The 15,595-nt window shown below is 37.9% G+C and overlaps 1 protein-coding gene across 3 annotated transcripts in view; it reads right to left on the reverse strand.

Annotated features, from left to right (window-relative positions):
• Positions 1 to 1,044: 1,044 nt before the first annotated feature.
• The window catches only part of LOC139468015 (thioredoxin domain-containing protein 11-like), a 66,749-nt gene continuing 52,198 nt past the window's right edge, over positions 1,045 to 15,595 (reverse strand). For all 3 annotated transcript variants that reach the window (XM_071249671.1, XM_071249670.1, XM_071249672.1), the window contains one exon: positions 1,045 to 8,255. In XM_071249671.1, the coding sequence (XP_071105772.1) occupies positions 7,814 to 8,255 (442 nt within the window). In that variant the 3' untranslated portion in view covers positions 1,045 to 7,813. The remainder of the gene's footprint in view (positions 8,256 to 15,595) is intronic.

The following is a 15,595-nucleotide window of genomic DNA, read 5'->3' on the forward strand; positions in this document are numbered from 1 at the left end:
GGAATCTCACACTGGAGCAAAATACAACCACGTGTCTGAAACTTGAATTTCACTATTTATAGGGTAGGGGAACTGCAGCAACACGTAAAGCACGCTTTCCTTGTGGTATCTGGACAAATTTGGGTTCATGAAACTATGGAAGCCTAATTCAGTCATACATCATCGCATTTCGTATTTCCGATTCCCACACGTGAAATAAAGAGATTATGAATATAGTGGCGCTTAACTTTTGTGCATGTGTATATTTAAATATGAAACAGATGAAGTCTGAAGCTAAAGTTAAACTTATTGACCAAAAGACCTTGTTTTGACTTTGCCAGTCCACCAGAAATTCGGATTCATATGCACAAGGAACAGATCAGCAAGAAGAGCAGCGCAATTGGTGACCATGGGGATGCCTTCGTCTTGCCGAAATTTCACAAAGATGTTATCCATTAGGAAGTCAAGCATTTCACACATTGTTTTCTCGGTCAACTTCAGATGGCATTTGCTTTCATTGTTCACAAATTGTCCTGAACCTCTGAAGATAGATATGTAACTGCATCTATGGTCACATCGTTCTGTAACAAAAGCCCCTTCGATCAAGGAAGGAACCTTTTCCTCAGGTTTGTCATGTGGGATAGTGGTGTACAATGATGTTGGTGTAATGTCAAATTGACATCCCGGTGGTGCAGGATGTGCTCACCTTTTCACAAACACTGAATTTTGAAGAGATTTCTCATGATAATAGAAAGGTTTTGTCGCTTTTAAGCTTCCTGACACTGGCGATCAAATGCATTTAAAAAGGGGTTCATGCCTCAGAGCATTTACAGTTCAAGTTGGAATGTTTACTTGAAGAAGAACTGGAACACTTGGAACAAGTCGGAATAGAATTTGCTGTGGACATGACCTTGGTCACTAATGCCTCAAACTTGAAGAAAGAGCATGCTCAATACTGACAAGGCATTTGTGCTTTAATCCACTTGAAATATTCTATTACTCGCATCAGCTGGTGGACAGACAACTCAGATAAACTCTTTAATATGTTAATAACAAGACACATGGTTGAAAATAAGAACGCAGAATTTATTTATGTTGATCGTAAATTATTCATGAATTTCTTCCCTCAGATACATTTCAATATATTCCTCACATCCTCAACACGTGGTGTAAATATGATGCACTACTTGTGAAACGTATGAAAAGATTGGACACCACCTGACATCTATCAATCAAACATTAATTGTGAATTAATGACATGGCAACCAATGGCACTTTTCAGGGCTTTTTTTCTGTGCAGACAAAAGGCTTACAAATACTTCAAATGAAGGATTTAGTGCATCAGTGACAGGCGTACATGACGCTGGTAATATTCAATAGATGTGAGGGACAGAATGAAATTACTATAGAGTGAAAACTTTCTCAATCCACTTCCACTAAAGGCACATACTTCAAGCAGCCAAACATCCTCGAATATCCACTATATTCTATCATAATATGCCCCTTGGACCGAATTCCAAATCTTCATTTGTGGAGTGATGTCATGATCTCCAGCTCTCTCATCATTGCAGAATTTCTCTCGCTCATCAGTCTGATGAATCGAATGTCAGACTCAAAACGATGCCATGGCAGAGTAGAGCTGCAGGGTACTCATCATAACAGAATGGACCCATAAACATTATTCATAATTTACTGAATAATGGAGGTTGTTTCCAAAGCACAATTTCCCAAAGTGATATTAGTGCTAAATATGCAACACAAAGATGACTATGTGAAACAGAGCCTAGTTCATATGTAATTTGTAGGTCCTGTATGCAAGCTATATTTGTTGTGTCACCATAGCAGTATGAAAATGGTTTGGCTCACGGATACCCTGGCAAGTTTCCTGATGCTAATTAATGGTTGTTGAGACATTTGGCCTGTCACAGCTAAGATACACCTTTTTAGACATAGTTTAATCCCTGAAAATAACAAAATGCCAATTTCCAAACATATTAGCATTTGCTCAAGTTGACCAGTATGTCAAGAAACATTGAACTATTCAGAACTGCCAACACAATTTCACATTATCAAATGACACATTTCTTCAACCATCTGGAATCAAACATACAGAAAAAGTGAATGAGTAACTAGTGCTTTAAGCCACAGCAGCAATAGTATAAAAAGAAATAGCCTCATTTCTAATAAGTATTGAGGAAATGACATTTTTGAATTCCCTAGGAAGTGTAATAATAAGAATGTTGGTTGGTTTGCCTGTTGTTGTTTCAAAGTAAAACTTAATTAGTCAAACTAGCATTTGCTCTTTACTTCATATTTACTTTACCAGCAATGCTCTTATACCGCGCTTAAAAGCTATGGTTCAGAGTTGGCAGCTCTGAATACATCCATTTATTTTGATTTGTATTCCTATCAATAAAAATATAAAGTACTTTGTTTGATTGGAATTACGAAGAATGAGGACATTCATGTTTATGCTCAAAATACAATACCATGTAAGAACAATTCACTCATGCATATCATGTGCAACATACAAAACTTATTCTAAATGTAATGAACATGAATCTGGTTGTTGGAGGGTCATTTGACATGCATAATGAAAACTAGTGTTCTTTATACAGATGGAATATCTTAGCAAGTATCTGTAGATCTGCTACGTGTAGTATCAAATCCTGGGGTAAGTGGAGTGTCTCCAGTAACTTTGATTATCAATACTGCACTGAACATGCTGGAGATAAAGGAGCTATGATTGCTTACAGCATTTCTGGATGCCCCACTAATTCAGAGACAATGAGGCAAACATCTACAGTGACTATAATGAACTCAAGAATACGGACACCATGTTAAATGTCAGTAACAATGGTTCATAGTCCACAACAAGAAACTCTTGGTGACAGTAGTCATTTTTGACTTTTTTATTTATGACAAAGAAGTCACAGCAAAGTGTTTGGTTTTTTAAATTTTTCATGCATCTACTTAGTAAGGCCAGGTTGTGGACCCAGTTCAATAACAGGGAAATAAATCAACAATTCTATACCAATGAAATGGTAGTCTCTGTTCATCAATGTAAGCGTTAAGTGGCTAGTTTGCTGCACTATGTGAGAAGAAGGGATTGTCTTGAAAAATTACAATCTCAACAAGTGCACTTGGAAACAGATTCTTAAGACTGAGCTATACATCGGTTTTGTTTTCATTTGCACATATTCTATAAATACATAAAAGTATTTACAAATCTATATACAATGAATCATAAACTCAAAAATAATAAAATATGGTGTTTCAGTCACACAATCATGTCATTGTAAATTTCATGTACACATAGTTCATACTTGGACAGGACATATACTTAATATTTCTTACTTTTACTTTTGCCATCCTTCAATTGTTACTTGAAATTAGAAATATGTCCATTACTAATTGTTACAATAAAAACAAATATAAGAACAAAAATAAAACAGCTTAAGGAATGCAGACGAGTGAGTGAGTGAGTGAGTTGGGTTTAATGCCGCTTTTAACAGTATTCCAGTTATATCGCAGCGTGTCAGCTTAATGTGGGAGGAAAGCTTGAAGTGATGCAGGTCTCGGACGTTTATAACTTCGCTGAAACCCACTAGCACAGGTATGGTGCTGACAACCCTAGAAACATAATCGGGGTGAACCGGGATTCGAACCCACAATCAGAGGTTTTTGGCTTGCCCAAGGGACGCAACTCTGCACAGCTAATCGTGGTGCCTTAGACGACTGGCCAACCGTGCCCCTGGAATGCAGACGAAAATTCAATGTACACATTTCTTCATCTAACATGCAGTCACATAGCACAATCCCACTCACTCAATAACAGTTTTTCCTGCAAGAAGAGTCAACTATAAAAACCATATGACCTTCAGTCAAGATCTTCTAGTTCTAGTTGAACTAACGTCAGATGAAATAAGAAAAACTTGTTGTGAACAATAACCATAAAAGAAACCATGCCATCATGTTTTCCTATCTTGATATGAGTTACCCTGGGTGGCTACAATGCACAAGCATAATGGACAATAATAATCCTTTATACCTAGGACCTTAACACTCTACACCTTCAGAGCCCCAATCATCCAATAACAGTCTGGACATGCATATGTATTTGTATATTCACAATACGTCCATAGTATCATTCCAATAGCTGGAAGCTACCACAGGACTTGCAGGTTCTTCATGCCAAACAGAATCACCTCTCTATATACATCCTAATAGGTTTAGGAGATGTTTCTGTTTCCAAATCTATAAAACATTGCAAATACATGTACCTAGTTATAATGAGCACAAACAAAATAACATAGAAGTTGACAAAAGGTATGATCCGATATGGAGGATTTCTAACACAAGTCAAGTAAGTTGATAAGATCATGACATCATTTTAGGCATCAAAATGGAGACACAGAGATAGGTACCATGCTGAGGTTTATCAATCATGTTGTTAAATTGCAATTATACTATTGTAATAACCGAACACACAAAAATACTGTATACCAGAGTGGCAAACAAATAGTTATTGTACAAAGTCAATTATCATTATACGTTGCATAAAACATGTTGAAGAATTAAAATTGCAAAAAATAAAGAACTTAAACAGACAAAATATTAAAGGTTCTTGAAATGTACTTTTTAATATTTAGTTAACTATGAGCACTTTTCCTTAATGAACATCTGGTTATGAACATCTGATAACAAAACTCTAATAGGTGCAACTTCAATATTTTTCTTGGACCTAAAGCATAATCACAGCCATCAAACTGATCAATATTGAGCATAATGATAATTTTGTAACAAAGTTTCAAAATATTAGCTGTCAATGAAAAAAGAATGCTGTTCAGAAACCTGACATAAATGCCCCTGAGGTTTCGTGAACACCTTGTGTAATCACTGATTTTTAGTGATCCATTCATATAATTTTCACAACTATTTAGCCTTTTATTCCCAAAGGAATCTATTTCATACATCAACCATTTTTATCAAATCTCAAATATTAGACAACAAAAATAGATCCATAAAACCAATCACATCATTATCCAAGATTATGCACCTTCAACATTAGTAAGTGCATTTTTTTCTTTATACAACCACATTCACACAAATATTCATATGAAATTGAAACATACTCCTCAATTCTAAAACAACAAACCAACATTTCCTCAGACATCAAGAATGTGTTATAACAAGCATCTGCTCAGTCCCCTGACTTGCTCTACTGTCTACAATAACCTACCACCAACAATAAAGTAATCAGAAAGTCATTTCAAAGGTATCAAACATTTATTCACAATTATCCCAAAATAAATACAAAATAAGTGTGCCTCTTTGACATGTCTCATCTTCTGTCTTTCATCTCATCCAGTTTGAACAGTGAGTGAGTGAGTGAGTGAGGTGGGTTTGAAGCCACTTTTGACAGTATTCCAGTTATATCGCGGCGTGTCAGCTTAATGTGGGAGGAAAGCCCCAAGTGATGCAGGTCTCAGACGTTTACCACTTCGGTGAAACCCACTAGCAGAGGTATGGTGCTGACAAACCTAGAAACATAATCTGGGGGAACCGGGATTCGAACCCACAATCATAGGTTTCTGGCGTGCCCAGTGACAGCTGGGCCAACCGTGCCCCCCAGTTTGAACAGAATGAGTGCCTGACAATAAACTTAAACAAGACATCGTTCTATCACTGCTCTGCAGCAAGACGTGCCAAGAGAAAAAATGCAACATTGTCACTGATGGCCCAGCAGTATACGGTGCTGCAATTTGCTGTACAGGTTTGCTTCCCTTACCCTTAGGTTTGTATACTAGATTCACTCAAATCATTATCCTGGACTTCATAAACCATACCCATGCTTTTCGTTTCAGGAAAGTGGTGTAAATCAATAATATGGACCACTTTGGAGTTTCTTTGTGATATAACACCATGATCAAACTCAAAAGCTTAAAGAAGCATGAAATCATTCATTCACTCACTCACTCCCGAACACTCACTACCATTCATACACTATCACTCACTCACTACTTCATTCGGTAACTGTTAAAATCACGGATTCGCAAAATAATTATCCTTTGTTTACTATCACTCACTCGCCATCACTCTTTCTCTCACTCGGTGATACCTAATTGTTCAAATCACAGATTCAGGCCATCACCTATCCTGCTTCTCCTGAGCCCAGCACCAGAAAGATGAATGCAGGTCAGATATGTGCAACATAAATCAGTCTTCACATGTGACATAATAAACTAATTGGCCTGACAGAGTGCTGTGGTCCAGACATTCCCCAGTGTGATGTAGAGCCCATCAGACTAAGCCCTGGGATGCAGCCAACACATCAGCAACACTTAACACTGACAGTTTTATGTCATACAATAGTTGCCATTTTTAATAACGAAATCTTTGGATGGCCTGGATTTATTTCTGTAAACACACATGAAAAGGTATATATGAATACCTGACAAAGTGGTATGATTTACAACGAAAAAATGCAGTCATTACGACACAATTCTATTTCATTCCAAAGCAAGGAGGAGTGATGGATCATAGCCTGTTATAATATTTGCCAATAACAGAAGATGCAGAAGTTTCGCTGAGAGTGACTGTGGCAAGTCCTGATGGCCAACATTCTATAGATGGTGATAAAAATCTAGTGCGGCTCCTGCACAAATGAATTCAACAACTCACTACAGGAATACACACCATACAATCAAAGGTATATTTTGGTGTAAGCTTTGGTCTCTCTTCCACTCAAGTTACAAATGGCCCAACTGGACCTTTTTTCAATTATTTGCAGTGTTTCTGTGTCAGAAATAAAAGGGTCCCTGGATCCTTGTGGTTTTCTGATATTTTCTGATACCCTGTTTTAAAAGTGATCCCTATATGTCTATATATGTTACACTGAGGTAATGACAAGAACATCTGACTTTCATTCTGATCCTGAGCTCTGCTTCTTGTGAACTCATATGTAAATTTTTGATTCTACATTCAAGGTAAGAGTGGCAGGTGCTACCGGTTGGACAGGACATGTTTACCATTTTTGAGAACATCTAGTGTCATGAATGATTTTCAGTGATCCATGCATATAATTTCCACTGCTGTTTTGCGTTTTACTCCCAATGGTATCTGTTCCTGCAGATAATCGAGACTGATTTATATTCTGGCGTTGATATTTCATATTTCAAAACTTAATAAAATTTCATTCTAAAGTCAGTGAGGTTCAATATTTGTTGTTTTGTGAGAAAACAAAAATTGTAGAATTTTACAAAATAATGAGTTTTTGTCTTGCTTGAATAAGTTAATATCATATTCAGCTCACACCACGAGGTGCCACAATATTAAGTAATGCAATCGGCTGGATGCAAAACTGTGCACAAATACTCCAAAGTTATCACAACAGTCTGTCATGCACACATCCATTATCCCTTGATCTTGTAAAAAGAACGGATTTCACATTAGAACTAGGAAAAACAACAGCAACTGACATATTGTAAATGATGCATCACCATGAAAAAATATTGACTCACGTTCCATAAACTGAACAAAGTGACTTCTAATGCTGTTTTCCTGCATAGTGCTACGTCTACTGACTCTTAAATCGTCTTGACAATTTATCTTATTTTCCAAAATGCTTATGATAGGCAATCCATCAGCTTTGAAAATGTCAAAACAGTGCAAAACAACTTCACCACTCGTGCACTGTAGATGTTTTAAATGGCAACAGATACCTCACGTCAACATTTTAAAAAACATGCATATTTGTCTGGAGTGGAAATAACAATGTTTACGGAGACCACATAATTGACATAACGGTAATATTAATATCAAGGTTTAATCATTAACTGGCATTGAGATCCAATTCCTGAAGAAGTTTGTGCTCTGACATAAACTGGCGCAGTTTGGAATTTTCGATGTAGACTCCATTGCTGGACTGGAGGAACTGCTGCAGCTGATCAACCACCAGAAGGTTCCGCCGCGTCTGCTGCAGAACGCTGTGGATGTGTTTCCGGGAAATGTATCGAAACATCCTTGCAGTAGTGCTCAAATGGTCCCATTCTGCGTTAATCATACTCAGACGCAGTCGAAGACGTGACTGCTTCTGTTGTAGGCTATATCGAGCATTAACAGCATATTCCCGATTTTTCTGTATACAGGCTTTGGAACAGACACCAAGAGCCGTCTCCACTCGGAGACTCTGTGTAGAGTGCTGCAGCACGAATCGGATCAGGTTGGGCATCGTCACAGGAATGGTGTCGGGGAAGACAGCGCTGTTAGCTTTCCTGCAATGTACAACAATAACAGCATTTCAGTAATGTGTCATTTTGTGCCCTGAGTCCTCTCATATTTATCAATGTCATGTTATGACCTATCAGTAATATCTTCCCACATATCAGTAAATCATGGCATATATCAGTATATGTCCTCTTATGATATATCCATATACAATGTATCCTTTCATTATGAATCTGTGAAATGTACTCAGTCATTTATATCATGACATAACTACAGCTATGTGTAATTATGTGATACCTTGCCAAACCATTTGGAGGAATTTGTCTATCTTTCATCTTTTATCATTTTGGTACTTTGGAATTATTAGATTGAAAACATAGAAAAGCGACATGACATGTGACACGAGGAAATTAGTTCCGACTGCCAGTCATGACTGGAATACAGTTAAACCCGGCTAATCGGAACAATGCGAAATCATCAAGATTGGCCAATCACATGTATCAAGAAATCATATGTACGCAGCAAAGCCTCATTGTAAAGATGGACTTTCACAAACGTCATCATCAAGAAGGTCCTGGAATATCGGGACAGTGTTAAATCATTCAGATTAGCGGGGCGGTTGGGTAGCCTAGTGGTTAAAACATTCCCTCGTCACGCCGAAGACCCAGGTTCGATCCCGACATGGGTACAATGTGTGAAGTCCATTTCTGGCGTCCCCCGCCGTGATATTGCTGGAATATGGCTAAAAGCGGCGTAAAACCATACACACTCACATTCAGATTAGCAAATATAACACGTCAGCGCCAGAGAATAACCAATCTCGATTATCTGACAAAACAGATTCCACTGGACGTAAAAGGCAATTAATAGCAGTACTAACATGTATTAACAAATCATGGATATAAAGATGGACGTTCATGACAGATCTGGCGTCCTGATAAGTAAGGTTTGGATTGAAGGGTTTTACCGTACAACTCTATGATTCAATGATCAACTGACTACACAATCTCTATTCTGCATTCACTGACAAAGTTAGAGGCACTATATTGAAATTTTCACAAGACACGAATTGATGTCGTCATTATATGTTGTCAATATCACTCCTTTCAAACTTCAAAAACATCAAAGAGGTTTCAAGACAAGAATTTATTACAATGAGTTCACAAAATTTAAGATGGTCACTTCAAATCTTTTTCATTTACTTTACTTTTCAAATACAGGATCTACATAAACAAAAGTTGAAAAATTAGGTCAAACTTCTTAAAAAAGGAAAAAAACACTTTCAAGACGAACATCTGTTCATTACAACATCAAGACAACGGATTTCCTTCTTCTTCCTAACACTTGAAAGATGGCAAGATATAGCAGGTGACCTGATCCTATACTCTCAATCACAAAACAATATTAGCTAGCCGCATCTATCAACCACCGACCTTCTTCATTACCAAAACTCCACCAATCACCAGTGACAGCCCCAAACGGTAATAAACACTTCAAACAGCATGACACAGACTTGTTCCTGGCAATACGTCATTCTCCGTCAATTCCATGTCAGATATTCCAAATTGACGATGCTATCTGGCCCTACATTTTTCTATCTGTGTCCCTCTATGGCCTGTATTTCCATGCTATTAGCCCAACGATTGATTACATCTAATGAACAGCTCTTTGTATATCATCATTTTTCTCTGTTGATGAAATGCACGACCCACTCAATGAACTGGTCACTCTGGTCAAATACATCATTTTAATCACATAACTGTCAATGGTGTGAATAGTCCATAGCTGACAGTAAGCATTCCATAACCCTATTATGACATTTTTATGTCTTTACGGTCCTTAAATACAAGAAAAACTCAATGAAATGCACCAAGCTTAAATACTTCTCTTAGGTGTTCACTTCTTTATACTGTGCCGCAAAAGGAATTGGGTTTCTTACATTTCTAACTATCATATTTCACAGGTTCTTGTAAAAACAGACTTCTTTGCAAAGAAGCAATGATGATGTTTCGGATTTTGTTACATTGTAATGGAAAAATATCATTGTTTAGATTGCCATAAAAGAAATAATCATGACTATGGGATGAAATTACTTTCTAGATTCGTTTGTCCACAAAAATGATTTGCTACAGAGTTGCCGGCTGTCTCATGGCTGAAGTTGTAGTCCACAAGGAAATGACAGTGGTACTTTCTGAATTTGAGAAGTCTTGGGCTAGCACACTTTATCAACTCAATTTGTATGAGTTATGGAACTGATTGAATCCAAGGCATCACTATTTATTTTATCTCACAATGGCCTACAATGTCTGATACAGCCATGAACAGGACAACAATTGGTAGAGTTAACCTTCACAATTAGGATGTGGGTTGGGTTAACATCACTTTCGGGAACCAAACCTAGGTCTTGGAAGTGACAAGCAAACACTCTCACCTCTGAGCTACACCACTACATTCCCAAAGCCACATTCAGTATTTTGGACCTGTGTCATAAAGTTATACGATATGAATAAATAGGTGAGGTGAAATGGGGTTAAACGTCTCATCCAAGATTATTGCACTTATATAGTGACGTGCATGCAGGTGTGTGGGTGGCTGCTTGTACTAGTCCGGATTGAAGCCAATTTGTAGTGCCATCTCACTGAGATACCATGCTGCAGTTTAACATGAATACCTCACTCAGACACAGTATACTGACTCCAAGCCGACCAGTCCTTGTTTTAGCCCCTTAATGCCGGGCGCCAGACAGGTTAACAACAAGTACCATCTTATTACGTCTTTAGGTAAGACACGGCCAGGGATCGAACCCCGGGCCTTCCGCTATCCGGGCGGGCGCTCTACCACTAGACCACGGAGGCAGTCATATGAACAAATAAGGATTGCATGATAGAGTTTTGTAGTGATATCCTGGCATGTCAGCTTCATACCTGGACACCCAAACGTGATTCACGCAGACACAGACATTTACAGCCCCATTGAGATTCCACACTAGAATTGGTTTCCATCAGCCCATTATGACTACTACAAGGCGACTTAATTGATCTGGTGGTCTGACTTGGTGACTTGGATGATAGCATGTCATCGTACCCTGACATCGTAGATAATCACTGTTATTCATAGGCTGCCGTCATATAACTGGAAGGTTGCTGAGTGCACCATTAACATCAACCAAACAAAAACATGTAACACCTAGGTATACCCTACAGCACAGGCTGATACACCATAATTCTATGCAACTGTTTTATGAATCACCAATCACCTGCCAATCAAGGGCCATAAGTTAAAAACAGCAGTGACAACAACTCAGACAACAGGACTTCCTGTTAGCCACAAACTGCCAAATAATGGAATTTTCCACACATCATTGCAGCATCTTAGACAACAGGGCAACCTGTGCAGCACAAACTATCCAGTAATGGAAGATACCACACACTAGCATCTCATCACACTGTTCTTGAGGTACTTACTATCATACATTCTTATTATCATACAAATGTCATTTACATCTTCCTGGACAATATCAGTAACATTGTCTCTTGATAAAATCGGAACAAGCCTAAATCATCTATTGATATTCTCGGGTTTCCTTTTGCCAGCGATAGACATGATTGCTAGACTGCCTATAAAGATGAAAGTCAAAATTTATAATCACTGTCCATCTTCCCATTATTCCCATCTGCTCCCCTCCACTTTTTCTGACATTGTAATCACTATACTGATGCGGATGCTGACATATATATTATTTTTTCATGAAATATTTCATTCAGAATGTTGGTCCAAACAAAAATGTTTTCTGTCCTTTTCTCCACCCAAATCACATATAATTTAATCAACAGCCAAAAACCAACAACTGAGGAATGACAAGCCAAATGGGAGCATGTATCATATTACAGATTGATTTAAATGCATGAAATAACTTTTCCATTTTTTTTCCATCCACAGCATGATTAGGTTTTAGTTGCCAAAGAAAATATTTATTGTCGTTAGAAAGCAGTTTGTATCCCATGTTGGCTTGGTTCAGAGGAAGAGCTGGCTTTAGCGGTCCTTGGGGGGAGTTTCTGTTACGGACTGATCGGTTAACCGACTCTTGATGATCCTTGGGGAAGTATGCCTCCTAAAATGATGAAGCAGCCTGCAGAACAGTATCAGATGAGCAGGCCATGCCACATACAGCAGTATGTGCACTACCATATTTTCTTGAGTATAGTGCACACTTTTCCCAAAAAAAACACAGCTGTGTAGAAGGGGGTGATCATTAAACATGCCATAATGAGTTTTGATTTCTTTTTTCCCTAAAGCAAACACATTACCGTGAGCACGTAACACCGGAAATACCACGTCAACAAATCCATACTGAAATGGGCAAATTAATGATGTAATTATACTGTCTTGTTATAAAAAGCGTTCATTGTATATCTGGACTTATGTTTGTAACTTATTTTAATCAATTTCGTCGAAATCGTGTGTGAAGCGATCGGAAGATCGCACAACTCACCGTTATTAACAGCAACCACGGTCAGATTACCGCTATTGACGCCTTAAAACAAACTTTAGTTCTCAGAGAATGGTTACATATATCATAAATTCCATACTTTGACTCGTTTAAATTCATATTTGTTGTAGTTTCACGATTATATGTCGACATGTAGTTCTCACGATCACGTGCACAGGAGCCTAACAGTGACTTGTCAAATTGTTCCAGCTAACAAAAATAACCGGCAATCACAATCAGCTGCACCAAAGTGCTACGCTTAGGGTTATTATTATTTTAAATATATTTAATTAAAGCTGCAACTATAATAACATGATATTGGAATATATTATTCCTGATGAAAAAAAAGTTTCAGATACAATTTTTCCCGATCCTTGCATTAAAATCCTTTAAGGTAAGTTTTAACCGAATCATTGTTGATTCCAAGAAAACGTGTGTACAGCTGATTGCTGTTTCCAGCTTAGTTTACGAGAAAATACGCTAGGTAATCTTAATCCCTGGATGTAAAACAATGCCTAGCAGATAAAAAAATACAATTTAAATGGTAGATGAACATGTCCGGTGATTTTGTATCTCAAATTTCAAATTTGAACTGACCAAGTTTCTTTTCACCCATTCATTTACCAGAATTCGCTGAAGTGGTACAAAGTAATTTTTTTCTGCGCATGTTTGAATGTTTTACTTGGGCAGATACCTCATGTGTCACACTTACACATCCAGCATCTGCCAACACAAACTTTAGAAAGTTTCAGACAAAACCACATCAGCCATAAGACACAGTGAATGATAATTACTGCCATGTCAGACAGTTGATAGAATTTAAACATTTTCTGCATTTCATCAACCTCTGATGTTGAATTAAATTGTGTTTTTCTTTCCTTCTTTAATTTTGAGAACTGAGCCGATCAGATTGGAGACACAAATACATCCAGTCTGAATTACAACTATTACACATTAAAGAAAACGTTGGAACACCAGTACGTGTTCCTTATTTTTGCGGCGATTATTCACAACCATGCTCGCACTAGTCAGTCTGCTTGGAAATTACTTCAACACGACAACACTACTTCAACAAAACACCAGACAGGTATGTGACGCTACTTCAACACATGACAACAACACTTCAACAAAACACAAGACATGTATCATGTGACCCTAGTTCAACACGACAACACTACTTCAACAAAACACCAGACAGGTATGTGACGCTACTTCAACACATGATAACAACACTTCAACAAACACCAGACATGTATCATGTGACCCTAGTTCACCATGACAACACCACTTCAACAAAGCACCAGACAGGTATGTGACGCTACTTCAACACATGACAAAACCACTTCAACAAAACACCAGACAGGTATGTGACCCTAGTCACCATGACAACACCACTTCAACAAAACACCAGACAGGTATGTGACCCTAGTTCAACACGACAACACCACTTCAACAAAACACCAGACATGTATATGTATCATGTGACCCTAGTTTAACACGACAACACTACTTCAATAAAACACCAGACATGTATCATGTGACCCTAGTTCAACACGACAACACTACTTCAATAAAACACCAGACATGTATCATGTGACCCTAGTTCAACATGACAACACTACTTCAATAAAACACCCGACATGTATCATGTGACCCTAGTTCAACATGACAACACTGCTTCAATAAAACACCAGACAGGTATCATGTGACCCTAGTTCAACATGACCACACTACTTCAACAAAACACAAGACATGTATCATGTGACCCTAGTTCAACATGACCACACTACTTCAACAAAACACAAGACATGTATCATGTGACCCTAGTTCAACACGACAACACTACTTCAACAAAACACAAGACATGTATCATGTGACCCTAGTTCAACATGACCACACTACTTCAACAGAACACCAGACATGTATCATGTGACCCTAGTTCAACATGACAACACTGCTTCAATAAAACACCAGACATGTATCATGTGACCCTAGTTCAACATGAGAACACTACTTCAACAAACACCAGACATGTATCATGTGACCCTAGTTCACCATGACAACACCACTTCAACAAAGCACCAGACAGGTATGTGACCCTAGTTCACCATGACAACACCACTTCAACAAAACACCAGACAGGTATATGACCCTACTTCAACTCATGACAACACTACTTCAACAAAACACCAGACAGGTATGTGACCCTAGTTCAACACGACAACACTACTCCTATAAAACACCAGACATGTATCATGTGACCCTAGTTCAACATGACAACACCACTTCAACAAAACACCAGACATGTATCATGTGACCCTAGTTCAACATGTTGTCTGATGACAACACGACAACACTACTTCAACATAACAGATTGCTTTGATTTTATCACTAAAGAAGCATACATCTAATATCTATAAAAACAGATTATTTACGTTCAACAGTTTATAAATCACAAGTCAAATCCTATCTTAGCTAAACCTATCTATTTGGTGATAACAAAAACTACAATTATTAAAATATGATTATAATAGTCCTCTTAGTTCCAGGAGACTTTAAACCTAGAAAACCTAAACACTAATGGCTTTGAAGACAGTTATCTTTGTGACATTAATGCCTGTATTGGCAGAACTGAAATGGCCTGCCAGTTCCATTGGCACTTCAAAGAAATGCAATGCCTGCTTGATATTTCATGTTGGAGAACATGACATGAGAGATTGGCAGCCTGCTTCAGGAATTGAAACGAAATAGTCTTTATTCCGAAATTATATACCAATGATTGAAATGTATAGCCTTCCTGTTGTTCAAGACAGACAAACAGCTTCTATTTCAATGCTGCAATAGTGTTTCAGACATGGATTTCTGCTGCAGCATAGTGTACTGCGTGGCTCTTTGTCC

This window comes from Haliotis cracherodii, unplaced genomic scaffold (genome assembly GCF_022045235.1).
Source record: "Haliotis cracherodii isolate W230 unplaced genomic scaffold, xgHalCrac1.p SCAF_2, whole genome shotgun sequence".
NCBI lineage: Eukaryota > Metazoa > Mollusca > Gastropoda > Lepetellida > Haliotidae > Haliotis > Haliotis cracherodii.